Consider the following 27,895-nt stretch of genomic DNA (forward strand, 5'->3'; position numbering starts at 1 on the left):
CGCTTCCATTGGTTGTGGTTGATTCAAGTGGGGCGACTGGTTTTCAACCTGTGTATGAAGTGGTTCTCCTCCAGGTAGCGGCAGCCACAGGCGATGTCTCTGGCCATCTGCAGCAGCTCCCGCATGGTGAGGGAGGAGGTCTGGCCCTGGGTGGAGCACAGCTCGGTTTAGTGCCACCACACACACACACACACACACACACACACACACACACGCCGTGGACCTACGCTTCGCGGCCGGTTCAGCCTCAGGAAGCTCTTCATGTCTCCCCCGGTCATCAGCTCCAGCAGGATGAAGCGCGGCAGGATGTTCAGGCTGACGCCGATGCAGCGCACAATGTTGTCGTGGCTGAACTTGCTGCGTGGACAGAGGCAGCGACAGCCGTTAGTCGGCGAGAGGCACACGTGCGGTTTACACAGAGGCAAACGTGACCAGATGAATCCCTGAAAGGTAACGTACTGATGCAAACTGCCTGAATGCTTCAGCAAAGTCCTAATGGAGGCTTCCAGGGTCAAAACTTCACAAAAAAGGAAAGCTCATAACCAGAAATTTGTTTCCTTTTTTACTTAGAGAACACACAAAAATGTGGCCTTCAACTGCTTTCGTCTCTCATTGCCTCAAATCACTGATTGCACTTGAGGCTCATTCGTGTTCTTGAAGCATTTTGGGACTTTTATTACTCCGTCCTAATAATCAACACCTCATCTTTTCGATTGCTGATAAGTTTGTCGCACAGGAACGTTTGACTCTGGAGAGCCGCTGTGTAAACCCCACTATAAAGCAGCCAGAGGACATAATATAATGATAGAAGAGCAACAGCTACAAACGTACCTCATAATCAGAGCCTCCATCAGGAAATCCATTTCATCCTGCTCCGAGCAGATTTCTGGAAGTGTCTGAGGAGCGAAAGGGTCAGAAAAGCAGCTCAAGTGTGTGCGATTGTCAAGAAGGAAGACATCATTAGACCTAATCAGGAGGCTATTGAAAAGGCAGACAAACCCATGGGGAGCTCCCACTTTTCTGTGAGCCCGTTCTCTCTTTTGCCTCACAGCCGCAAATCAAAGGTGATCCGAGGAGACCCCATTACACAAATCTGCATGCGGCTTCTTCACAGCCATGGATTATAATTAACAGGGAACAGTCCTGATGAATTTGCAACGTATGGATTTGATTGCATCTTGCTTTTTCATATTAAGCAGCAGCCTCCTCTGCCATTTCACAAAAACCTGTCTCGTCAAAAACCTGTCTCTACACGCGCGCGTGACCTTTAAATGGGAGAAACACGAGCAACCACGTCGAGTGGATTATCTGTAATGATCCTAATGAGGCGCTTCCATCCTTCCTAGCATTTAGGTGCAACTTGTCCTCAGACAGAGATCTGACCTTTATGGCCACCTGCATGGGGCCGTTGTCGCCGTTCATCCCCAGCACTTGTCCTTCGTAGACCTCCCCGAACGCGCCGTGGCCCAGAGCCCTGGAGGGAGAGCAGGCGGTCATGATGCTGCGCGGCCTGCTGCCGGCGAAACCGCGGCCCCGGCGCGCGTGCGTACCTGAGGAGCGTGATGTTCCGGCGCGGCACCTCCTTCAGCTCGCTGAGCGACGCGGCCTTCCCGGCGAAGCAGTAGTTGGGGTTGTAGTCGGTCATGATGGTGGACGAGCGGATCTTGCTCAGCTTGTACTCGGGACTCTGCAGGCGACCCCTCACCGCGTGCAGGTCGTTCTTCCGGCGGTACCACACTGGACACGGGGTGAGACAGAGGGACAGGCGAGCTAAGACGTTAGCATCGACGACATGAAATCCTAAGCCCACACATAGGAGCAGTAACACAGGGAGGGCCCAAAACTCCTTTCAGGGATTTCATTAGTCCCAGAAAGCTGCTCGGGTTCTCTCTTGCACACCAACGCAAGGGTTCGTGTGCTGCAGGGGGGACGTCCTCGCCTCGGTTACTGCTCCTAGACCGTCTGCGCCAGCGAGTGGGGACTCACCCGCCGTGGAGGCAGAGCCACGTCCCCGATGCAGGTCGGTAGTCTGCCAGGGAGGGGGCGTTGCGTGCAGGTAAGAGGTGCCGTCGAGCCATCGCCCGGTGCAGGTGCTAGGGACTGGGTTCAGGATGGGGAAGAAGGAGGGGAGGGGAGGAGAGGGGGGCGCCCAGGGAACAGACTACCTCCCTGCATGGGGGAGAGCTCAGGTGAAGAGACACTGTTAACCTGAAGCGCGTGTGTGTGTGTCTTCCTTCGTTACAAGCTCAGAAATAAAAGAAATGTCCGCGTCATCGTTTTTTTCTTTTATGACTTGATTTATTCACTTGTAAATGCAGTGAGTGGTTGGACGCTCCATGTATATTCATCCATCCATCATACATACAGGTTTTATACTATAGAGTATTTGGCTCATGACCAACAAACAGCAGAGTCTGAGGACGGACGCTGTGACGGCACAGACTGGATCCACGCTTCATTATACGGCACCTCAGAAAAGACCATTAAACCCATGACTCACACTCGCTGGTCTGGTCGAACCCGCACTAACCCACATCCACGCTAATGCATCTTCCATTCCTCTGAAACATGACGCATCTCCATCGATGCCCGTTTCCCCCAAACCTGCTGCCCGGTGCTCTACTTCATTTGTTACAAACCCACATGTTGTTGATTCTCCATGACGCCGCGGTATCATTGTATCTTGCATTAGCAACCACCTAAAATCTCAGTGTTTCGTATTCAACACCATGTCTGCACTTGACAGAAAGCCAATCAACCAACTTACTATATGAACAGAGGCTTCACGAATCACGAACAATTTCCTCAGACGGGCTTCGCTGTATGTTCCCATAAGCTTTTCTCATTGGATCGTGTTCAAGTCTCAGGGGCCCGAACTGCAATCGATATGCTTCAGGAAGTCAGGAAGCCGTGCAGATTTGCTAAAAGTGGCTGTGAGAAACGGAGCTTCGCTTAATATTCAGCGCTTTCTGTACGTGTATAGTTACAGCTTAAGCCACGCTAGGTGCAGGATCAGCCAAATCCTGAGACTCCTTCCCCATTTATCGGCAGCAGACGCTCGTCAAGAACGTGACAGCAATGGAGAAAAGACTATAAGTAGGTTTGTGATCCCTCACTGTCCTGTTTCAACATGAATGCAAAATGTTCTTAGTAAAACTGGAGACGAACTATAAATAAAGACAAGAGTTTTATTTTGCATAGTATCAGATCAACGCTGCAGAGAGTAAAGTGAATCCATCGGTCTCATCATTCTGAAGCAGGCGCTCCGTGTAAACACCACTTAGCCGAAGCCGAGTCCACGCCCACGTCCGTGGGTGAGCGTGATTGCCGCGGTGCGCGCCGCATTTCGCTCCCATTGTTCCAAATGGCCGTGGCTGTGCAATCACGGCGCTCCATTCTCCTTGCGCCACTTCCTGCGGCCTAATCTCGCTCGCTCGTCCGCGTCTCCAGCCGAGAGCAGCTTCAAATGTCAGAGCTTTCTGCTTTGAAGCCAATTATAGATCTATACGACGAGATGCCTCCAGTATATGTGCTCTTTGATACTTATAATTGAACGGTAGATGCTAGAAGCAGCATGGAATAGTGTAATATTAAGCTGCAACCACTTCCATTATCTCATTATCTCATTTCACATCTGCAGTATAAACTTGGGAGAAAGGACACGTCTGACGCCTTGATTCGTCCCTACACTTCATACACTTCATCCCCGCGACTGCTTTCATCCTCTGGTGCAGAGACGGGTACTGAAGCCGGCGCCGGTCGAGGGCGCTTCTGTTTGTCTCCTCAGTAACATCTGGAAGCATGAGTTCACAGGCGGTGGAAGGTGGAGGGGACAGACTGCACACAGACAGCGAGGAGGCGCTTACTGAGGATGAGCGTGGTGCAGATCAGCGCGACGCTGCTGGCCACGGTGGAGACCACGACGGCCCAGATCAGCGACGCCGACATCTGGCCCTGCGGCGCCGGGCCCTGGGAGGCTTCTGGCAGCGACGGGGGGAGAGGCTCCGTTAGTTAAAGGCTGAGGAGCGATTACGTTAAAAACAAATACGCGAGGCTACTGTACGTACCCACGGTCCTGATGCAGGTCACGTTGTCGCTGGCCAGGACTTCGTCATCGTCACACAGGCACAGAATGAGGCGAGTGTCCTCCTCCTGTTTGCAGCTCTGCATCTGACAGTGGCTGCAGTTGAGCTGCACCTTGATCTCGCACTCGCCGTGGCTCTCCATCGCTGGAGGAGACAATCAAGTCCAAAAACAAGAATATTATGGATATAAGGTCCACACGCAGTGTTATGTTGAACTAAACCTTATTAGAGCAGATCAAAGCACGTTTATCTCAAAATTCAATTACTACGATGTCTCTTTTTATCACATGGGGCTTTTTCAGAGGCGGTGATTGTGTTTGACAGAGATGACTTGCAAAAACAACAACAACAACAACAACGACGACAACAATGCCGTCTTTCACACCAGAACGGAGGCCCGTCCGCGGCTCCGCGAGGCTGTGCATTAGCGGAGCGCCTTCCTGTTCCTCCCACCCGGTAATGAGAATCAGATGCCTGGCCTCGGCCAAAGGAGACGAGACAACAGCGCAGCGCGTGTCCGGGCGCGTGCACCGGGACGCCGGCCTAAGTGTTCGGACAGACGCTTCGGCACAAACAGGCACAAGCAGGCGCTCGTACGCTCTGGGCCACTCGGACCGGATCAATTGCCTGAGGAACTAAGTGAGCAGACGCCCGGGAGCCCTTGATCTTCACACAGGATCAGTCCTGTTCATTACTCGCTGCTTTTAAAATGATCCAACCTCCTGTGACATAACTCACTATCTTGGAGGTTTTATTACGTTCCCTTTCATTTTATTCCTGTGTCCAACCTTATGCTTCTCATCAGGAGATGTTGTTTGGTTCCTTTCGCAATACATTTATTATTAATTATTCATTCCTGTAAACACCTTGGTGTGATATGATGCCGTGTGACAGCGTCTCACCTGCCAGAGGCTGCAGGAAAATCTCCCCCACGCGATTAATGAACGACACTCCGTTCTGACCGTCGGCTGTCATCTCGTCCGTCGGCGCTGCGTCACCTCCTGTCACGAAAACACACGACACCCATTTCTGACTTGTGCTTCTCAATTTGTTTGCCTGTTGATTGTTTGTGACATAAAATGATGGCTATTTCCATAACTTTTTAATGAGATTTAGCGTCAGAACACAAAGGCGAGTTGTAAGAGAAGCCGACAGACTGTTGTTACCTCTGTATCCTCCTCCACCTCCTCCAGCGGTACAGGCACCTCCTCCACCCCCGAACCCCCCAGATGTCGACCAGCCGAGCTTGGACAGGGCCAGAGGACATGAAGACCCCCCCTCCGCCCCCTCCACCAGAGACTTGCCAGCTCTCGGGTGTGGACTAGGACTATCTCTCCAGCCTCCACCTCCACCTTCAAAGGAACATCAGCATCAGAGATATCAGCGCTGTCACCCTGAAGATTCCTACAAAAGATTCCTTTTGTAGATGTAGTTCATAAATTCGCTTAAACACATAGCTCACACAAAAAACATGCAACATTTCCCCATCAAGAGGTCTCTCTAACATAAGCTGACAGATGCTCTGTGTTGAGATGACTCCGGTCACAGGAGGTTTACTAAAAACATTTACAGAAGACATTTATTTCCAGGAGCAAAGCCAGACCCTTCTGCCACCTGACCCCCACGACCTGTCAGGAGAGTCTACGGCCCAGCTGGTTCCCAGTGCCCACAGGCTAAACACACAGCTGCTTACGGCACGGGATCCTCCACGGCCTTCAACCGACACATCTCCAAGGATAAAGGTTGACTCTGCCTTTTATAGAAGTAAAAACCCTGCCTGTCACATCACGCAGCGGTTTAGATCTTCCCTCCAAGGTGAAACATCTGTCACAAACTGAGCCCTTTATTTGCAAAAGTCTAAATTCTTCACTTGAGCAGTTAAATAAAAGTCTAGCTCATGGTTTTCCACACGTTAATCTTAATAAATACAAAAAACAAATTGTGGTAAAATTAAATGAACGGGCTAAACTGCATGTTTGCAGTGTCTCTGTTGTGATAACCAGTATTAACGCACCTGCAGCACCAGTTTGACCATTAGCACTGGAATGCTCTGTACTGGTCTCATACTGCTCCAGGGGCACGTGGTCTGGACTGGACTCTGGGTCCTCCAGGTAGCCATTCCCCCCTCCTCCGGCTGCGATGAGCAAAGGAACCAGCTCTCCCTCCTCCATCTGAGACGACAGAGTCGCGAGTGTAAACACGCTGAATGGTGCATTTACACAACGCAACACAACACCGACAACAAGCGCCTTCAGTCACCCTGAAGATGTAGGTAGCTCCTCCTCCTCCGCCTCCTCCTCCAGCGCACGCTGCTCCAGCCTCTCTCCTGGGCTCTTCAATCACCGACGACTCTCCCAAGCAGATCTTCTGGGTCTCAGGATTTCTCTACAGCACAGGACACATGAAGATTCAAGAGAAACAAGCAATTTTCATAAACACACCAACGGATCAAGGGATGTCATCTTATCTAGGTTAAGCTCTTATTTCCCTTGTCCTTGGAAGAAGATGTGACAAAGCCCGTCCTCACCCCTGGACATGCGTCCTCTCCCTGGTGACCCACCAAGATGTAAAGCATATCCCCTTTCTTCAGGGGAAACACAGCAGATATGAAGACCCCATTGTTGCGCTTGTTGTGGTTTTTGGCTCCTTTTCCTCCTGCAGCCCCGTAGGCAGAGATCCTGGGAGAGATCAATGCACCGTTTGCACCATGTGTACAGTGTATTTCAGGAACAGCCAGCGACAGACACTTAGGATATAAAGACATTAAACCATATGCCAGAAGACATCAACAGGTTTTTAAATTTCCTCTGATGAACTGACACTTCGATTGATTGCCAGGAAATGCAGCTGTGTGTGGTTTAGTCTGTTTAATTTAACACTGTGTAAATCCCATAATTAATCCCGCTACTTTCCTCTTGCCTCATCTCATGCTGTGAGTGTGATAATTGTGATTGGATGCGCAAAGACCATCAAAACAGCTCCAAGTCCCAGTCTGGCAAGAGAACAATCAGCCCGCGTAGATGGTGGCTGGAGCTATTTAGCACCTTTAGATTGTCACTTAGCCCGGCTCTGCGAGTCGCACAACACTATCACACACCTGAATGTCTAATCTGACTTCAGAGACAGCGCTCTGAAGGATGAAATGAGCGAAGATGTGTAAACAACACTGAAATTATCAGCCCAGAATGGCAGCTTTTTCAGCCGAAGCTGCAAGTTCCATGTGTTGTTATTGTCGACAAATACTGTGGTAATACTGAAATCAAAAGGTTTTCCACCACTTACAAGTATCTGTCAGTAGCCGGTACCCTCCACGCCTGGACCCCCTTCAGTCGGCCTTCCTTCCCCACAGTGACGCTGACGTTCTTGTTCCGGTACGTGCTGTCACACTGGGCCTGCGTGGGGCCGTGGGGGCCGCTGGCGCCACACGAGTTGAACAGCCACGTCATCAGAGGGCCTTCTACACACACGGGGAGAAGGTTTCAGACGGCACGAACGCAACAGAAACACATGTGGCTCGACATGCTGAGGATTAGGAATAGCACAGACCACCTGGTGTGTGCATTGAAACTAGAATAGATTAAAAGTTAGCTGTTTAGTCAGCTGTTATGGTGGATAAAGCCCCATTTATGTAAATTCTGCCTACACAATAGATGAAAGATGGCAAAAATGAACAGGGGATTAAATAGGAACGTCACAACGTATCCAAGGCAACGGCTGGAGCCGCGTGTCACCTGAGGTCGAAGGCTCTTGAAGGGGACGAAAGATTTCCTCTAAATCTTCCATGGACAGCTGAGAGTCGAGATCTGAGGAGAGAGGAAGGTGAAACGGCAGCGATGAGAGGAGGCAGTCATCCGTCTGGATCACACCGTCCCGTGAGGGACGATCGGGGAGGAATCATGACAGGCAGCAGGAGACGGTTGTGGACGAAGGTGAACGTAGCGCTCGGTCGTCTGTCAGATCCTGAAAACAGTCGAGTTTCCTACAGCGACTAACGACTTCACAGTTTCCTCCCACCATGAAAGACTTTGCTAACGCGAATCTAAAGACCCTCGACTGGCTGCCGAGAGAGTTTCGGAACGAGCCGCTCTCGCCCAGCGGGGTGCCGAGTGGCGGCCGCACACCAGCGGACTGTAATCACAGGGCCTCTCACGAGGAATCACTCATAAACAAAACCATTCAAACAACCCAGAGCAACAAAGCCGAGCTCCGCGTCTGAGCCACGCTCAATAATGAATTCATCCCAGACGATAGAAGGATTACGAGACATCATATGAATGGGAGTCTAATTACACAAACGCTCACCTGTGTCGAAGCAGGACCCTCCTATTAGAATGTTATCGAGAGCTACGTCAGCATTGGAGCCCTCCGTCCACGCCGCCGTCACCTTCACATAGAACCTGCAACAACCCAGACGAACAGCCCCCGTTTAGATAAAGGCGACATTCCTGCATCGACCTCAGCGCTTGAGCGTCCGATCCGCTCACCCGCGCTGGAGCTCGGCCGGCGGCAGAGACACGTCCTCCCAGTCGTCCGCCCACCCGTCGCGCTTCTCCCAGAGCAAAGGTGCGGCGCCGGTGCCATTCTCCACCACGGTGACCAGCAGAGAGCCATTAAAGTCCCCAGACAGGTAGAGGGAGAAACGCATCTGAGAGACGGAGGAGCAGCAGGAGGTCAGCACAATGACAGCCAAGGAAAAGCCTGAGTGGTCGGGGGCGACCGACTGACCGGGCAGGAGGCGGCAGAGACCGGAGGAGGGAAAGACGAGCTCCGGATGGATGCTTCTCGATGGGAATCAGCCTCCCTGACCTGCAGGAGCAAGAAGTGCCCTGGAGGAGCAAACATCACATGTCCGAGGGTTAAATGGAATATCATTATGAACAAATATGTTTCACAACTTCATATGGTGTTAATCACAAACTGGGTCTAGAAAGAAAAATGAATGGAATGCCTGTTTCAGGCGAAGTGTGTCATTGTGGCAGCTCCTTTTCAAAGCACAGTATTTCACCATAGAGAGGAGCAGTAGCTACCGCCGGTGCATGTTCTGTGCTGATTGGACGGCGCTAACCTGATGTCACACCCAGCACGTCCTCGCTGTCAGGGAGCTCTTCCCCAGCGACCCTCCTCCAGGCCCCGTAATGGTCGGACACAGACCATCCACATGCGTCCTCCTCAAATGAACAGTGGGAGCCGAACGGAGCAGCACCTGGGGCTGTTCCCAAATATTAGAGAGCTGTTACTGCACAAGCAGGGTTTCAGAATAAAGAATTATTTTAGGCATAGAATATAGAAATGAATGAAACCAATTTCAAACGACATACTGAAATGAAGGGGTTGATTCTATAAAGACACCATTGTACAGACCTACAATGAGCCACCTCATCTTGTTTCCGTTCGTACAGACTAAATATGTCACATCTCTCTCCCACGGACTAAAACATTTTTAGTGATCTCAAGGCAAGATTCAAAAGAGACATTTATAAAATGTCAGCGTGACCCTTTCAGAGCACGAAGAGTATTTTTAAAGGACGTGTACAGAAAAGAAGTTAGCGGAGACTTGATGAAAACAATGCGCCGTCGTTACACTGAACCCGCAGCTCAAGGGCTCCAGATCAACCTGACTTTATTGATTTCATCAGTGAATAGAAGCTTTTGAATCATAGTGCGGTGAAGTGTTTTCCTTTGCACCAAAGGACAGAGACAAAGAGTCCTTTTTTTTTTCCATGACTGTGGAGCAATTACAAAAGACTTAATTTTCCAAAAACACACATTTTTCATGTGGCATTTCAGAAGATATTCATTTTAGAATAAGAACTACATATATAGTGATAGACTGTAAGGAGTTTGATAATTCAAAGACATAATTAAAAGACACAAACTGTAAAACTAAAACAAAGCAGGACGTACAACAGCACAACAACTGATGAAAACATTGTGGTGCCAATTTCCAAGAAGAGAAACAGCTTCATTCTTCAAGTATCTGTATCATAGTTCTTTTATTCCATATATTGTGCAGCTGTCCTTGGCAAGAAATAATCTGTCGCCTCTGGTCAAAGGATTAACAGGATCTCATGAATTTAGACTTTAATAAAGCTAATGCAGATAGATTAAAGCCTGCCAACAGCCCCACGTCCTGCTGCTGTGCTGGACTTCACTTAACTCTCCACCCACAATCACATTAACTCCAATATGCCGTCAAACTGCATCCACACTCCCACCCTTAGAATTAGTCTAATTGCACAGATGTAACAGGGGAAATAATGCGCCGCAAGACTGAGGATAAATATAAAAAGGTGTCAGTTGACATCAATCAAACTCACCTGAGTCACAGTTCATGATCTTCAGTGAGTCCAGAGCCACGGCGGCTTCACTTGAGCCCACACAGGACGTGTAGAGCAGGGTCACCTGGAAGGGCAGGTCCACCTGGCCAATCACAGCCTCCAGAACCTCCCACCCGGCCCTGCGTCCACCAATGACAGAGAAGCGCGTTTAAATACTCTTTCTATATTGATCTGTCCGAGCAAGTAAGCAAAGCCCTGTCTCATGACCACAGTTGAAAAACGACTTGCAAATTTGAAAATACTAAATGGGGACATTGCATGAGAGCTCCCGAATCAAATTGCTTTCATACAGTAAATGTTATGTCGCTGTATATTACGTAAACCTTGGGCCGTGGCTCGCTCGGCTGTCTGCACGGTGCAGGGATTTATCAGCCTTCGTAATTTAAGCTGACTTTAAAACAAACAATGTGGAAGACGCAGTCACATCGGAGCTGAATGTGTGTTCAAACCTGCATCGTTTACTGTCACACTGATTATCTCTCCATCGTAGCATCTGTCAACACTGAGCACAAACACTGAGCATGTGGGCATCAGAGCTACTAATTAGCTACAATTAGCGGATAGGAGGAGCAGGACGTGCATCGCGTATATACAGTAAAAGCAGCAGCACGTGATCCAGGGGCCTCACACGGTTTAAGGGCCTTTACGCCACATTTCCTCAGGAAAGAGTTGCCGGTTCTGGGAACAAACAGATGAAACACGTGCCGCTCTCATAATGCAATGGCTCGGTCCATTACTGCGCCAACGCCAGCGAAGCCAGAGCAGCCAACTATTACGTATGCCCATCCACCCCTCCTCTGTCCCGGCCAATTACAGCGCACATAATGTAAATTCACTTCCAGTCCACATCTAGACACAAGAATGCTTTTAGCTGCTCCACAGGCGGCCGCGTTTCAGCATTAGATCAATAGGAAATACCTGTCCCCGTTCCATAATACAATACACAGGGTAGTACTATGCCCACATGGCTCCGATTACTCGTTTGTGTCCAACATGGCCGCTGAGCAAACGTCCAGTAATTTAACTTTAGCCCCACAGATGCACGGGCAGTGAATGAGCCGCTCGCTGTGCCCTTGCTCTGTCTGGAGGCCTGCGTCACTTTTCATTGCATTGAAACCAGGGCTCCTTTCATTCGCTCCACAGGCTCAACCTCAACTTCATGAGCACTCCAATCAGAAAAGACGCTCCTTGACAGTAATTTGATGGACGAGTTGTGCTGCATCAGCCACGCAGTGCACAAATGAATAAATGAATGATTGAACAATGAATGAATGAATGATTGAACAAATGAATGAATGAATGACTGCACAAACAGAGCTCAGAGGTGGGTCTGAGCCCTTTCGCCGACCTGGGGTCGTCTTCCCTCGCTTTGGTGGGAACCACGGAGCGAAGCACTGAGCCCGACAGGACCGGCCTGATCTGCAGCGTGAGGTTCCCCGCTGCCGGCGCGGCCTCGTAGAGCGCCAGCCGCAGGACGCAGCGCCCGCTGCTCCGCGGCAACGCCGGGCTGGTCAGGTGGCGCTCGCAGCTCCCAGAGGCCTCGGCAGCTGAGGGGGCGGAGCTCAGGAGGAGGAAGTGTCCTGGTGCGATGAAGCAGAGTAGAATTATTATGAAGAATGCGTTAACTTTAAGGACAGATCTCTGACTTACCTCAGGCATTAAGATAATTCTAGCACAACTCAAAATAAATGTCAACTCTCCAAATATGACTCAGAGATAGAGGAGGCATGAGCAGTGCACTAAAGCGCTCATTTAGCGAGTCTCTTACCGTCGGAGCTTCCCACTGAGTGATCGGTGGCAGGAACCATCCCAGCCTGTGCACTTTGCGGTTGCTGTGGTGACACCAGCAGCCAGTCACTTTGGTCGCTGTGATTTGATGAAGTCCAGAGGCACTGGGACTCGAAATCACAGGAGAAGACTGCCAGACAGGGAAAAAAGCGTTTAACGAAGGGATTTCGTTAAATGGTGGGAGTTATTTTCCAGCTGCCAATCACAATCAAAAGGAGCCAAAACTAATGTTTATGAGTCTGGACTGGAAACTGATAAAAGGGAGATTTTAGTTTCAACTCAGAAATTTGACTCCAGGAACATGAAGCAAATTCATCAAACAGTCTAGGACGAGGGTCTGACGTATCAGAGTTTTCCATTTTACTTCCATCCGTCTCGTCCTCAGGATTCTTCGCTCCTTTCTTTGCACCAGGTCGGGTCATGGGAAATAAACATCAACGCTGTTTATCTGTCAGGCCCACATATAAATTCTTGGACCCTGACGTGCACAGCGGACACTTTGTTGGCACATGGCCCGAATTTTGGCCAAATTTAGTTAAGCAATTGAGTGTGCATCCAAACAGACGGGCTGATTGTGCGTCTGTATAGAGAACAAACAGGATGAGAGATGGCGTTTGAGACATCATGTGACGCGAGAGCGGAACGTCACATGATGTCTGATTAATGTGGCACACGGCCATAGGAATCCCAGTCAACGTAAAAAACAGAAATAGGGTAATAATAAAAGTAATTCTAACATTAATTAACTAGAAATCAATTTAATTAATCTGAAATTGGTTCCAATGGCGAGTCAAGCTTCCTGGTGTCTTGCAGCTTTACACTTTTTTAATTTTTACAATTTATGTCAAAGTAGTTTCTGTCTCTAGAAGATCAAATTTCAAAGTGTCTCTGGTAAAATCTGAAGGTGCTGTATGTGAACTACACACAGTCTATGCTTTCTAGTTTCCAAGACATTAGCTCAGATCTCTGATTGCTTAAGTTGAGGCACAAACAGGCATTATAATTATAATCCTAATTATGTAAGACATGGTGATAGGAATATTTAATATCTAGTGGTTTGTGTGTGTAGCTTGGCACATCAGGAAACACACAACTCTCACTTTGGCTGTTGTCGTCCATGTCCATGTGATGAAGTTGATCTGAGAAGTTCTCCTCCAGAAATCTGTCCAGCAGAGCGTGACAGGTGCCGCTGACTGAGGAGACACACACACACAACGCGGTTACACCACTTTTATACAATCTCAGTATCGGGCGATGGTTGTTTGTCTCCGCTCATTAGGCCGGTGAAGGACTAATCCGTCCTCCTGCGCGCTGCAACCGCTGAAAATGAAACGCGACAGAGAGAATAAATAAATAAATCGATGCGTGAATCACAAACTCCATCCAGAAATAGCATCACCACAGCCTGACAATAAACAACCGCCGGGCTTGTTTGGATAAAGCATCTGAAGGATGAGGGAGAGGGAGACGGCGTCGCACGTGACCCGTCGTTTAACACGCTAAGTGGCATGAAGCCCCGAGAGAGAGGCCGGCGTCCCAGCGGGTCGCTGAAACGCAACCTCTCCACTTCTGGACAGGCTCAACAGTGTCTTCTAATGCCTGTAAGGCAAGGCCAAGCACGACAAATCCAATTATTAAACAGACAGTTTATTAAAAGCCATACGCAGCGTGATGGGCTCATGAATCTGAATGGCAGCCTGCTTCTTTATATGGAATAAAAGCCACCGTGGAGACTTTCTTGTGTGCGGATATTTTGTAAATTGGGAGGTTGATTCAGCCAAAAAAAAAACAGTAACAGACTATTATTGACATAAAGTAGGATTTGGGGGAATTCCCACTCAAATTTGAACTTTGACCTTTTTGGCTTTTCTTTGGAGGCTGATGAGCTCCAATTTAGCAGCGCAGCACCTGGCGGCACATGTGACTGGCACCAGTCTGTGTTTGAGACGGACAGAAGCTGAAGGCTGCTGCTCGCTGTGGTTTTGTGGCTTTGCTGGAGAAGCCATCACATTTCATGGAGGTCTCTCAAGGACGGGCCACTTTGCCGCTGAGAGTTCCGACCGGTCTCCTCTCACCTCACAGCAATCTGCCACCACCTCATTGGTTTCACTCTGCTCCCTGAGGATTCAGTTCATCCCACGGTGAAATGTGCGAAGTCTGGGTCTGTTTACAAAGCTTCCTGCAAAATAGCTGTGTTGCTTGTCTGGTCAAAGGACCAGAAAGCTGCATCTTTACAAGGTCTCAGAGTTAATATTTTGATGAGCTCCAAATGTTTTCTTGTGCTAATAAAAAAACTGGACAGAAAAAAAAGGCACAACGTAAAATTACCACATCAGAGAGTAGTTTATGGAAGAAAAGTCATTTTTCCCCACACGTTGTACTTCTCTGCAAACACAAAATGCCATTTTTTCCTCAATGCTTTTAAACAGAGTTTCATCTTTCCCTGATCCCCTCAAATCCACCATGGAGCCCCAGATCATCAGAAAAAGACACACGACAGCTGAGAGAGAAGTTCACGACCTAGAACCTTCGCTAGGCTGAGTTTGAGGGCAGACGGTGGCTCAGAGGAGGCTTCAGTGAGACGACAACCAGGAAATATGTAATGAACACGCGTTAATATTCTCAGCGTCGTATGAGCATCGCATCCAAACGTAAGCGGCTGCGGTATCAGAGACATAAAGTCAATGAGCTGATGGAAGGCCGCTTCCAGCTCAGACGCAAAAGATGAGGTGTGAGCCGCGTACTGTTAGTGGAGCACATGAGAGGTGTGGAGCCGTTCTCTAAGCAGTGACTCATCCACAGGTTGGTTTCAGCGAAGCCCAGTAAGAACGAGGCTGCTGCTGTGTTGGTCACAGGATTTATACACGGAACAATACAGTTAAAACACAGAACGTTGACTCATTACAAGATGCTTCAGGTTCGACAGGTTTTAGGAGAAGATGACAACTAAACAATGTAAACTCTGAGACCAGGAGGAGCTGATTTACCATGAAAAACCATGAAGATTGGAAAACAGCGAATACAGGTCTAATATAAGAAATCCCAACTTTAAGGAGGCTGCAGTCCTGTACTCATGCATCACATGCAGGTAACAGTTTGTGATTTGGTTGTTTTGTCTGTCCTTATTTGTGTGACTGCTACGAAGTACCGGGAGAACCATCTGGAGACGCCGCCGAGTCTGTGGGCCTTGTAGCAGCATCTGGTTAGAATATTCCCAAAGCACAGAGCTCATCACGGCCCGGTACGTGTGTGGCATCGGGCCTGGCTGCTTCCCTGCGCACAGGAAAGCTCTGACCCGCGCTCGCTGACGTACGACAGTGGGCCACTCGCATTCTTGTAGCACACACACACACACACACACACACACACACACACACACACACACACACACACACACACACACACACACACACACACACACACACACACACACACACACGGAGGAAGTGCAATACACACACTGTAGCGTAGCACAAGAATGTGAACTATCCTGATGTTATTAGAAGTAAATTGTGAGCTTTACAGCTGCATCGAGACCCACAAAAACAACACAACTCTGCCCTTTAAAAAAATACTTCCAGAAGTGGAAGGATGACATTTGGCTTCCAATCTATTCCGTGTTCTTAACCTTCTATGACGAGCCAGCGTTCTGGCTGTGGTTTGATTACGTCTAAGGACAAGAACATGAGAAAAACAACCGGGTTGACGGTGGCTCACGGGTTAAAGCCACTGCTTTGTTCAGGTTAAGGCGTCGTTCCTGCGATCATGTGGTCGGGTTAATAAGGAACGACTGTGGTCACAGTAAAGAACAGGAAAGGAACAGCAACGCTTTCATGACCCTCCTCCCTCAGCTGGTGCATCTCCCAACGAGCAAAGCTTTACTGTGTTTGGTCTGTGTTAAACACTGTTATGCTACAGCAACACCTAGCTCCCTGATTTGTGTCTTTAAGCTAAACAGCTGCAACTACAAACTCACCAGACAGACACAAGGTCGCATCTGACTTCAAACTCACCATTCTGCCAAAAAGTATTGAATTTTCCTAAGACACAAGCGTCATCTGTGCACGGCTTGTACTATAGTGCACATGGATCTTGTTAAATACAAATGAAGTAGGATGTCCAAGACATCCTTTGGCAGCAGGAAGAGAATAAGGGGGGGGGGGGGTCTCATTAGCCTCATCTCCACAGAAAGCTCTCACAGTGACAGCTAGAAAAAAGTCAGAGAGTCAGAGAAATGACGCAGCTCGGCACAAAGTGAAGAAGATGTCATGTAATTTAAAATACGTGATGTTTTTCCATCTTCTGTCTATAGGAGCGAGAGCTTGTTCAGAACTACTGGAACAGGAAAACCATGAATGACTGGGACCAATGCAGTTTAACCTTCTTTAAATCCATTATCCCTTTAATCCACATCCATTTCATTTATTAAATTCAAAAAGAAGTATTTACCTTACTGTATGTACGAAGCTGGAAAACGACAGTGGTCTGGACTGACCAATCAGAAGAGAGCAGGAGGGATTGTAACAATGTATTGTCTGTTTCTTACTTTAACTTAAAGTGACAATCTGGAAAAATAGGATTCAGTTTTCATCTGTCTCCATAACAGAAGCACAGGAAACCTCGACATGTAACGGGTTGAGCTTCGTCTGTCCAGCTGTGAGGTGATGAGACACTTTACATCCTAGAAGAAATAACTATGAAGAACTTATTCTACAAGACTCTGAGGCTGCAAAGTGTTTTGGAACAGATTCATATTTATACCAGTTAACTGATGAGGAGCACTGTGTGCAAAGTAACATTAAAAGTAAAATAACATTTCACAGGCTCCTTTTCAAATTCAGATGAATGACATCGGCCTCACTGGGCTTAGACCCTCAGAAACACAGTTTGTTTTTGTTGATGCCAGAAGTAGAAAGAAAGAAAGTTGCTTCAATAAAAACATTATTCTAATGATTTCAGTTCAGGGTTTATTTGTCATAAACTATCCAACTAAACCGGATGACTATATCATAAACACGTTGCTGGTGAATGTTAAGCTCTGCAGAACCGTCCAGTGGAAGCCAACAATTATACAGACGTTTAGGCTCCAGATGCACACATGGAACTACATGTGGAAACCATGTGTACGAACCGCTGTTACTCCTAACCATGAGTCGACTTGTCTTTAATTCTACCTCAGGTAAAACTAAAAGACACATGGAGGAAGACTAAACAGTCTGTCAAGGACTTTAAGTTGTTCTCAAAGGTTTAATACAAACAGAAATAAAGTAATAATCATTTATCATTGTGTGCATCCTGGGAACAAATGCTGAATCAATTCATACCTTCTAGGAAATGAAGGACAGCAGTTTCTGCTAATAAATTCTAGAGCGTTTGTTTATGTCTAACCTCCAACAGTCACTGCAGGAAGCTCAGCAAACCTTTACCATTATTTATTTTAGTCAGCAGTGAAAAAGTCTAGTAAAACACAAAGACAAAACTAAAACTCACAATCAAATAATTTCCATTATACAAAAGAGAACATCATCATGAATGAACAAAAAGAGACGAGCGGGGGGTCAATCTCACCTTGTACTGAATCAAATCCAGAAACATGATTGAAATTGAAGTTACACTATTCACGGCTCAAACAAAAAACAACAAGTGGCTTTGTTACGTTACAACGCGCTTAAAGCGCTGCTTTGTTCTGAGACAAAAAACTCAACACTCATCGATTCTGCTGAGAATTCTGGTTCACACTCATCCAGCGTCCGCAACAAAGAGACACCGAATAAAAATAAGAGGAAACATAAAAAAAGTGTTTGCACAACAGTTTATATTTCATATTTATACAAATAAATAGCACCTGTATCACACATATATATGTGTCATACATGTAAACTACACAACTCATTAATTCACACTCGGCTCAGTTATTATGAAGACGAATTGCGTTCGCTTCAGCAGAGGAATGTGCCAAGCCTCAGTTTGAATCCATCCAATCCATCAGCTGAGTACATTACGGCCAAAAGGTTCATTCATTACAGAGAAGCATCAGCATCATCTGAAGCTTTGATACGAGGTGGATCAACGGCCCATGGCAACTGTTTTCTGAGGTTTCTCCTCGTCCACCTGCTGACGACCCATTCATGTGCACTCAATCAGGCTCTTGGTATTTCCAAAAAATTAAGTCCCATAACTCAATTTAAGATTTAATTGCTTGCAGCTTGGCCTCAGTTATCTATTATATCGTACCAGGATCAGTTTCTTCTGCCTCAGTCTGATGCTTATCTGTCCCTGTTTTCTATCAGACAGACGTGATGATGAAAAAAATAAACAGCATGTGAGATAATAAAAACATCCAGGTGACTTAGAGTATATAAGAGTATATAATCACAACAAGCCAAGCTCCTGCAATGATGCACAAGCTTTAATTCAAAGAAGACATGAGCTCACAAACACAAAGTGATGAGCAGGTCTGTGTGTCGCGACCCTGTGTGTTGGTGCTGGTCGTGCCACTGTGGTGGAGCGGCCTCACACTGTGCCATTCAGCTCCGGATCGGTCACGTTTCACTTCAAAGTCTTGTCTCGCCACTGAAGGCTTTAGTATTTAAAACTGGAGACATGAAGTGGAAGGAAGGAGCTGAGGCAAACCCAACGTAGCATTCAGTAAAATAAGAATATCCAAATATTTGCATCCAGTCCCGTTCATGTCACGTCAGGTCAGTTAGCTGTTAGTGAACTGATATCATTTATGAAGCCTCCCGATGATAAGAATCTGTCATATGGCGACAATTTGGGATCAGAAGACTAGAAGTCTGAGGAAGACGTCGTTTGGCAGCTAAAGAGACAGATTTCTTACTCTGTAAGCAGTTGGTGGAGACCAAATAAGTTCAAAGGAATGTGAGCAAACTTTGTGACGCCAAGTTAGAACAAACTCTGTGTCTGCTCACCATCACGTTATGAGTCAGTGTTGTGCTGATCAGAATAAGCACAAAAGATGCTTGATGTATAGGAGCTGTCACAAAAAACAAAGCAGGTCACTGTATTAACTCAGCCCTTCAGAGCCTTTTACTGAGGCCAGCTCCCATCAGCCTGGATAACATCATGAGGTCCAAAGGGACTCAAGCATCCCTTCTCATCTCTGGCCACAAGTCCGACTCCCACTCAGCTTCAACGAGCTGCCGAGCTGACCTTCCTCTACCGAGATCAAAGAGCAGCAGGAGACGAGCGTGCACGCGCCTCACATGTGCACGTGCCTCAACCACACACACACACACACACACACACACACACACACACACACACACTCACACACACACTCTTTCAGTTCAGCACCGAAGCACAAATTAAGGCAGAGCGTCACCGCTCCGACCGACCTGAACCAGCGCCGCCGTGTGTGTGACTCACTGCTGCTTTGGTGGACCTGAGTGGCCCGGTGAATTAAGCCTAACTCTATTTGACTGTGCTGAGCGATGTTTGCTGCAAGATGGAGAGAGTGAAAACACAATGAAGTGGATTGAAATGCTTGCTTCTAGCAAAACGCGGGTCTGTTTGAGGAGTAGTTACACACTGAACGTATCATCTTCCACCTCCCTGCGTCTCCTCCAACTGTCATTCAAGTGTGTATGAAATGTTTCATGTCTTTTTCAGGTTTATTCATGAACAGCATCCCTGTAGCGGGTTTCAGCTGGACCAGATGTTGCTGTTACTGTACATTCTTCGCTAAAGGCGTCATATGGAGAAATGTGACCATTTCCATTTCTAAAAAATGTACTTTTGACGTCTGCCAAAGAATTTCAGCTTCTCGTCTCAGTTTATCTAGAGTGGTCTCTGGTGCTGGTTCGGGTGAGGAGAACCTCGGCCCGTTTGTCCGGTTCTGCCCCTGAACGTGACACCTCCAGGCCGTCGCTCCGACCCGCGGGCTCAGCTTTCGCTCCCGCTCAGCTCTCAGGCTGCGGATGCGTCATCACACTCTGCACCTCGAGCACCTCCGCACTCGCACAAAACACCACCTTCTTTGCCTGCGACAGACGCTGTCCTATTTCTCTGCGGTGCCAAAAGCGCTAGACAGAGATCGACCATGTAGAGAGTTAGAAACGATGCAGGGAAAAATAGGATGAAGGATGAACCCGGCGTACGTGCTCTGTCTGGAGCAAAGGGATTTCCTAACGGGAAACTGGAAACCAGGTTTTTTGCTGAAACGAGCGTGTGCAGACACGTCGGCACACTAGTTTTAGCAGGAGGCAGCACTGAACTCAACCCAAATGGACCCCAGGATGTGTAAATAGGCCACTGCAGTGTGACAAGGAGGGAGGACGGGAACAGGCAAGAAAACGTTGAGGAAGCTGCAGATCAACAACAATAATCTCTCAGTTTCCTCATAGAGATGCACCGGAACCAACAGGTGCAAACAAACAGAGCGGGATGTGATCAGAACCACCCCTGATGCACAGCACCATGGTTCTGTGAGGCGACTGTGATACAGAGTGTGAAGCCTGGTGCCTGGACTCCACGACTCCTCTTTGCCATTTAAAAGGATGCACCTTGGCATTTGGCAGAGCGACAGTGGAGCCAGAGGGGAGAACGGACCTGCTGAGCTGCTCCAGCAGCGATGTACAGTACAGTATGTGAGACTGGGACCCAACGGCACCGGACGCCTTCAAGAAAAAAAACTCAAACTCGCGTCATCGTTTCCTTCAGCAACGAGTGCAGCCACATATCAGCCACTCGAGATTAGTTCTCAGCTCAGTAAAGGCTGATTCCTTTCACTGGGGCGTGGATCCGGTTGGGTTCTGTCCCTCCACTGACTGCAGTGAGAGGCACCGGGCCGGTCGTCGCAGCGGAGCCAGAGGAGCCGGGCCAGAAAAGCCACCTCCCCTGGCTTCAATGAGCGGGTTGGAATTATTTACGGCAGATCTAAGAGGAGCGTATGCTTCCATGGCAGTGGGAAAAGCCAGCGCAAGGATGAATTATACACAAATTTATTTTAAAAAAACACTGACACAAAAACAGGCACTGGCATGAAATAGAGCAAACAGACTTTAACCAATGTGAAGCAGGGGAACATTTAAAAACAACTAAAATCACAGTAACACAGCAACTGCTCCTAATGACAAACTCAACCAAATAAGCACAAATAACTGCAACTAAACTCACCAAATAATCAATCGGAGTCAGTGTCAAAAGAGAAAACTGAACACATGGATTCAACATTTTAAAAGTGCCTCTTCCTTGATTTTACTCTTTTATTCCTTCCAGCGTGGTCATTTCCGGTTTGACTTACAGTGTATTGACTCTCTAACAGTAAATATGATTGTGTGACAGCGAACCCACTTACTGTTATCAGGCAGACGCAGGGCCCGCGTGCTGCCAAGTCCACAGCCCTCACACTACGGCGTCAACGAGCCTTAATCAAATTCCCGCGTGTGCCTAAAAGGTGCACGTGAACACACCTTTTGGCGCCTGTGCGCGTGCACGCGAGACGAGGGAAGACGCTGAGAGGTGAATCCAAAAAAACCCCAAACAACAAGCAAACACGAGGCAAACTGACAACGCGGAGCAGCGGAGGGTGGTTGATTTGGAACACATATAGAAAGTAACGTGCGCAAAGAGAGCTGATAGGCGATAAAAGTGCAGCTGAGTGAACTTACTTATCAAAATGACGATGGAGAGACGAGCGTTGGGGCTTTTTACATAATCCATGGCGTCCCCCCTTCCGGCGCAGCTCCGCGCAGACACTCCGTGCACCTCTCAGGCACCTTTAGGTCCTCATGAATCCGCCGGGGAGAGAGTCACGCTGGGGCTCGCGAGGTGCAGGGAAACAGAGACACACACGCGCGCGCGCGCCCGTACGCACAGAGTCGCGTGCTCCCCTCCGGACAGTGGAGTTGTTTCTCCAAGTTGCGGTGATGCTGATGCTGCTGCGGCTCCTCGCGACACTCCCACTCCCCCCTCACCCCCTCCCTCTCTCTCTCTACCCCCCCCTCTCTCTCCTCCTTTTGGGCTCGCGCTGAGTTTTCTGCAGGCTTCACCGTACCTGATGGCCAGATGACGTTTATCTCCTCTCCCGCTTGTCCAGAGGCGTTGAGGCGAATATCACCCTGTTTCCTTTTTCCCGGCTTTTCAGGTGACGTCACCTGGAGGAGTTCCAGGGGCGCAGGACGGAGGAAGCAACCGGACCCCAAACCAGTCAACACAACTGAACTGGCATCGTTTCTGGGACATTTACATTTAAAAACATGGTCGACCCTCTGTGTTCCTAATAGTTTCATCCTTTCTCACAGAGTTTAGTTTATCGCTGCTTCGTATTGACACAAAGTTTGTGTTCTTCAGGCACACAAACTATTTCATCAGCTCTCCCAAGAGCAGCTTTGTCTCTGTAAACACATCCTTCACAGACAATTGAAGAGGAAAAAATATTTTCACACTTCAGAGCCGAAGAGGAAAATGGCTTCAGTATAGCACAACATAAAGGTCTGAGGAGAATAATAATTTCTCCTTTCAAGGTTGTTCTACGTGTTTGTGATCGCGGCGACGAACGCGGGCCGTGCACGGAGAACCCCCGAGAGCGCGTGGGACCGGAGCTTTCCTCACAGAACGGACCACAGGTGCTATTTTGGCTCATCCGAACACATCATTATCATCGCCTTCTACAGAAATGTGCTGCGGAATCACTAATCAGAATTTGCGACAAATGCGGCATCCACGTGGAATGATAAACACAGGAAATGCACAGAAGGTAGAGCGTCCGTAATTACAGCGTGTGCTCCGGTGACTCACGCGCTCATTTTTATACCAGGAACCAGAGACACCCTCGCCTCCCAGGTGGCAGATTGTTACCGTGCACCTTTTTTGGGTGGGGGGGTTTCAGCTTTGTAGATTGTCCAATGCAGCAAAATAAATGACTGAAAGGATGTTTTAAATAATTTAGTGTGTTCCTGTGAATGAGGGGAGACGCGCGACAGAAGGAGGAGTTCAGCAGCATCCTCCAGTTTTTTTTCATGCTGTGGTGATCAGGCTGCAGACGTTCACCTTCCTCATCCTGTAGAAAGGTCTCTGAAAGCGTGGCTTTCAGCCAAGAAGAGTCCGATGAAACACAAGAGACTCTATGGACGCACAGGAAGTCAGTTGAGAACAAGTTTGCATTTGAACCTGCTCTTCTTACGCCAGAAGGGCTCATTTCACAGCTATATTTAGAGAAAAAGGACGCCGCGCTGTCAAAGACACAATTATACAGGATGTCGATGTGAATAAATAACACATTTAAAACGGCATCCCGTCGATTCAAATTGGATATAAGTGACCAACGTGTGTGTGTGTGTGTGTGTGTGTGTGTGTGTGTGTGTGTGTGTGTGTGTGTGTGTGTGTGTGTGTGTGCGTGTGCGTGTGTGTGTAGGTGGGAGTGGGAGGAGAGTGACAGTATTTGTGCCCGTCCCCTCCAGCTGTGAGGCGACAGTGCTAACCACTGCACCGCTGAGCCACCCAGACCATAATACTCCATCATGGAAGCAGATGGAATGCACCAGATATCACAAACACATGTACAGGGTTCCATTATCCAGCTCCGCTCAGCTCTGGCAGCTGTTACTGTACACAGCATTTCATGTCTCCTGGTGTCGGATGCTCCGTCTCTGAGGTCTCTGTGCTGCTTCATCATCTCCCGAGGAGTCGTCTGGATTTCAGGGTGACCTTTGAACTCTCTCGTCCCCTTCCATCGTCTGTTTGAATCCATCCACCTGCTGTAGCCGCCGTCCTCTGACCTGTGCTTGACTACGTGAAGCGTCTTTTTTAGCATGATCTCACATTGAATCGTGTAATTCGGTTAGAGGAACCTCATTACTTTGCATCACCTGCAGAACTGAGGCTCCGTCTCAGGTGACACGACGGCTGTCTGCTTCAGGGAGGAGGCTGCGATCGCAGTAGAGAAATGAAACTATCAAGCCTAAATTAAACAATTTCTTTTTATTAGGAAAGCATGATCCATCTGGCAGCAATGAGGCATTTGCTAACATAAAATCCCTGAGGTCTCTAAAACCCTTTAAAGCTCTAATTAAAATGAACTCTTTAAAGTCTTCAACCCCAAACTTTACTATATAAATTCTTCTTCTTCTTAAATAAGATTTAAAATCTTACGGCTGTAAACACTTTGTTGATTCACACCTGATTTGCTTCAACAACTATGACATTTCACGTTTTTCTCGTTACAGTAATTAGCTTTGTTTGTAGCACAGGTCCAAACTCAGGGCTAAATTCTCACACAAAAACCAAACACCCTGATTAGAACACATTTTTGTTTACTCCTCTTAAATTCCTGTATCAGCATGTGTCATTTCATTTATACTGCGTTGTGTTCGGAAACTGGGTCAGTTACAAGTTTTGTGGAGCTGCTGGTGGTGATGGGGGGGGTGTTGACGCGTTGCTCAAGGACACGTCAGTACATTTACATACAAGTCTGGAGCCAAATCAAATCCAAGCTGCGGCGCGTGTGGCTAATTAAACGTGGCTTGAAGTGAAGTTAGAATACAAAGCATCTGACCTGCTTTAAATACTGCGTACGCATACACAACGAAGCAAACATCTAATATTCATGCTGTTTATTCTGCATTCAATAACATTTGTGCAACTGCTAATTTGAAATGAACACAGTTGCAGCAGAAAAGTGTGAAAAGTTCAACATTGTCATGAGTCATTATTGTGCAAATCTGCTCATGTATTACTTTAGTTTTATCCCATTTAAACCTTTATACAGTCTTCTGTTAGAAGTCCATGCAAAGAAAACAGAGGGAATAATAGGAACTGTCTGTTTTAGTCGTTCATGTGTTTCTTATTTACTTACAGCATAAATCTTAATCCCTTTGAATCTTTGCTAAATTGCGAACAAACCCGAATCCTTCTCTGTTGACTTTTAGTAGCTGACAAAGGCCTGACAGTGGTTGTCATGCAGCAGCGAGTGTGTTGTTTGTGTTGTTTACCCCCGAGTCGGCAGGAAACAACCTGCTCTTGATGTCTAATCTAATAAATGTGATTCATTCTGCGTCCGTCAGAATGTGTCTCCTCTGTATTCAGCGCCTTCATCAGTGGGGTTTAAAATTCTTATCAGGGCCCATTTTATTATGTCTTAAGCACAGTCTGATTTACTGATCTTCTTTGCTCTTTAGATGAAGCCCAGCTGATTCTGAACAGCGGGTGTGTGTACAGTTTGGAGCTCTGGTGCCTGTCCAGGTGATCTTGGCACGAGAACCACATATATCTTAGTGGATTTAATCAAAACACCAAACTCCTGATAAAACCGTTGGAAACGCCGCTGACTATGAACGAGGTGATGCTCTGTGATAAAACCTGGAGCGGAGCGGAGACAAAGAGACGATGGGAACACGAGGAGGAGGAGAAGCAGCTGCCCCGAGTTTAACCCCGGCATGTCGGGAACATCGGCACCAGTCCCATTCTTATGCCTCAGCATCCGAGCAAAGGGAGGAAAAACAGGTGAGAGAGGGAATGTATAATGTGAACGTCGGGTAACGTTGGTTCTTCATCTAGTTTGAACCGGAGCTTGATGTGTTCTAACCACACCCGTCCGGCGACAACGCTCAACCCAGCAAGCTCCTCTCCCTCCAAGGGCCTCCAGTGCCTTTAATTTATGCTTATCAAGTTTATGTGATTCTGCGCAAATGAATTATGACTATTGTCGAGCGTTGGACACTTTTTATGCTCCGTCGCCAAACGAGCTGAGGAGCGTGATGATTTGTGGGTTTTGTGAGACACTTGAATTTGTTGTAGCACTAAAAGCGCAGATGTCTCCAAAGCGGAGCGGTTTGAATCCTGCCTGAGTGAATTCGAACGATCCTACGGTTTCTCGGTGAAATAAAAAGCAGTGTTCGCTCTGATACCAACACACGGATCGCTAAAAGTCAAGGCCTCGCAATCCACCTGAGACTCTCACCTGCAGCAGAGAGCATGGACAAACAGGGCCGCGGGTAATTATCCGGCTCCGCTTTGGGCTCGGAGCCACGTGGAGCGGGCATCGGACCGGTGGGCGACCGCGTCTGCGAGATTAGGAGGCAGAATGACGAGGCCGGCGATAGATGTGACGCAGGCGTAACTCGAGTGCTTTGCTAATGCTCACTGGAGGAGCCGCCTCCTCCCGCTGCTTCTGGCACAGATCTGAGAGGGGACGCGTTAATTAACAGCCATTTAGAGTTGTTTTAAATTTACACATTTGTTTCAGAACCCTCCGATAAAACCAATATATGAATAACAGGTGAGGCATTAAAAGGAAAGTGTATATTTTGTGATCCTGTGTGGTATCAGTGGAATCAGGTTAACCTCACCCATAATTCAAGGTAATAAAATTATTCTGATGACATGAAATGAGACAGAGAGATTTACTGGGTCAACCATTTGCAGGCGCAGCTGTAGAGGCAGGTTCCAAACACACTCGCTGCTGTATTTTCCGCAACCTTGTGTTTGTCCCGAACGGGCACTGCTCAATAGAAAACCAGCTTCTCTCCACTGTCAGCCTTCGGCGTAATTGGCATAATTAAGAGCAGGTCAAATAAGCCCGCTGACCTGCTGGAGCCGCTGCAATTTGCAACAAACAGCCCCATTAAAGCGTCGATGGGGAGCCGTGCAGGCGCTTCGCTGCCTCTGAAGCCCCCGGGTTCGCTCCCCACCGCGGCGGTGCTTTACAAGCCTGCTTCATCACAGGAGGGAAATGTACTCATTGTAGGAGACGAGCACGTTAGCACGTTAGCACGTTAGCATTTAGCTGAACTCTGTGCCTAAACCAGAAACTACAGAATCATCACAACGTTACAAGCTCAAGGCTGCAGTGTGACTGAGAGCTTCCCTCACAGCGGACGCTAGTGACTGAATATCAGTTTAAAATCTCCTGTTAATTGCTGAAAACACACAACTGAATGGATGAATATGTTTGTGATTGGGGCTGTAGTCGTCTGTTCGCTACCCTGGCATTTGGACACGGGCTGCTTCTTGCATCACGCAGGCAGCTTAGTTTATTGGGTCCCACTTTCAGCGACAGGAAGCCGCAGCAGCGCAGGGTAAACTTCAGAAGTGCTGACTCTCCGCTTTCCGTGCATCAAAGAAAGAGATGAGGTAACGGCAGCGATGACACCTGTCTGTCCTTCACCTCGGTGGCCTCTCGCTCCTCTCTAGGATTTGGCTTTTCATTAGAGTTGAGGCAGCAATAATCTGATTTAAGTGATCAAAGCTGGTGCTGCTGCTGATTCACCTGAGTCAGCACAAACGCCAGAGTGTGAGTGTGTGTGTGTGTGTGTGTGTGTGTGTGTGTGTGTGTGTGTGTGTGTGTGTGTGTGTGTGTGTGTGTGTGTGTGTGTGTGTGTGTGTGTGTACAGCGGCTAACTACAAATTCTTGCTCAGGTTCTGCATTTGATGTACACAGAGCGATCACACAGCACCTGTGTTGGAGCCGATAGCTTCATACTAGATTCACTATATGTTCAGTGATCTGTGAACCATGTTGCACAGGACAGATGCTTCCAGAGGACAGAGTTTAGGTTTGATGTGGTCTATTTTATGCCACAGCCACGCAGCAGATGCTTGGAATCAGAGCTATGACTACTTTGAATGTTGGTTTTCGCTCCCTTTTGCAATCAGGGATCAGACAGAATAATATTTAGTGCACAACGTAGATGGAAAATCAAATCTTCCCACTTTCTAACCTTC

The 27,895-nt window shown here is 47.8% G+C and overlaps 1 protein-coding gene across 2 annotated transcripts in view; it reads right to left on the reverse strand.

Moving 5' to 3' along the window:
• Positions 1–22,125, reverse strand: part of ltk (leukocyte receptor tyrosine kinase) — a 26,254-nt gene extending 4,129 nt beyond the window's left edge. Inside the window, exons 1-23 of one of the 2 annotated variants that reach the window (XM_041069072.2) lie at positions 21,844–22,125; positions 13,312–13,404; positions 12,192–12,341; positions 11,772–12,003; positions 10,403–10,542; positions 9,151–9,294; positions 8,811–8,911; positions 8,570–8,730; positions 8,388–8,482; positions 7,817–7,888; positions 7,368–7,542; positions 6,613–6,763; positions 6,345–6,470; positions 6,100–6,256; positions 5,252–5,437; positions 4,988–5,086; positions 4,068–4,229; positions 3,867–3,977; positions 1,551–1,737; positions 1,384–1,474; positions 832–896; positions 228–357; positions 49–146 (exon numbers count right to left, since the gene is read on the reverse strand). In XM_041069072.2, coding sequence (XP_040925006.1) covers positions 49–146; positions 228–357; positions 832–896; positions 1,384–1,474; positions 1,551–1,737; positions 3,867–3,977; positions 4,068–4,229; positions 4,988–5,086; positions 5,252–5,437; positions 6,100–6,256; positions 6,345–6,470; positions 6,613–6,763; positions 7,368–7,542; positions 7,817–7,888; positions 8,388–8,482; positions 8,570–8,730; positions 8,811–8,911; positions 9,151–9,294; positions 10,403–10,542; positions 11,772–12,003; positions 12,192–12,341; positions 13,312–13,404; positions 21,844–21,895 — 2,978 coding nt within the window. In that variant the 5' untranslated portion in view covers positions 21,896–22,125. Of the gene's footprint in view, positions 1–48; positions 147–227; positions 358–831; positions 897–1,383; positions 1,475–1,550; positions 1,738–3,866; positions 3,981–4,067; positions 4,230–4,987; positions 5,087–5,251; positions 5,438–6,099; positions 6,257–6,344; positions 6,471–6,612; positions 6,764–7,367; positions 7,543–7,816; positions 7,889–8,387; positions 8,483–8,569; positions 8,731–8,810; positions 8,912–9,150; positions 9,295–10,402; positions 10,543–11,771; positions 12,004–12,191; positions 12,342–13,311; positions 13,405–21,843 lie in introns of both variants that reach the window. The other variant, XM_029138885.3, reaches the window with a different exon arrangement.
• Positions 22,126–27,895: the final 5,770 nt, after the last annotated feature.

The sequence above is a fragment of the Betta splendens genome, chromosome 22, assembly GCF_900634795.4.
Source record: "Betta splendens chromosome 22, fBetSpl5.4, whole genome shotgun sequence".
Classification (NCBI taxonomy): Eukaryota; Metazoa; Chordata; class Actinopteri; order Anabantiformes; family Osphronemidae; genus Betta; species Betta splendens.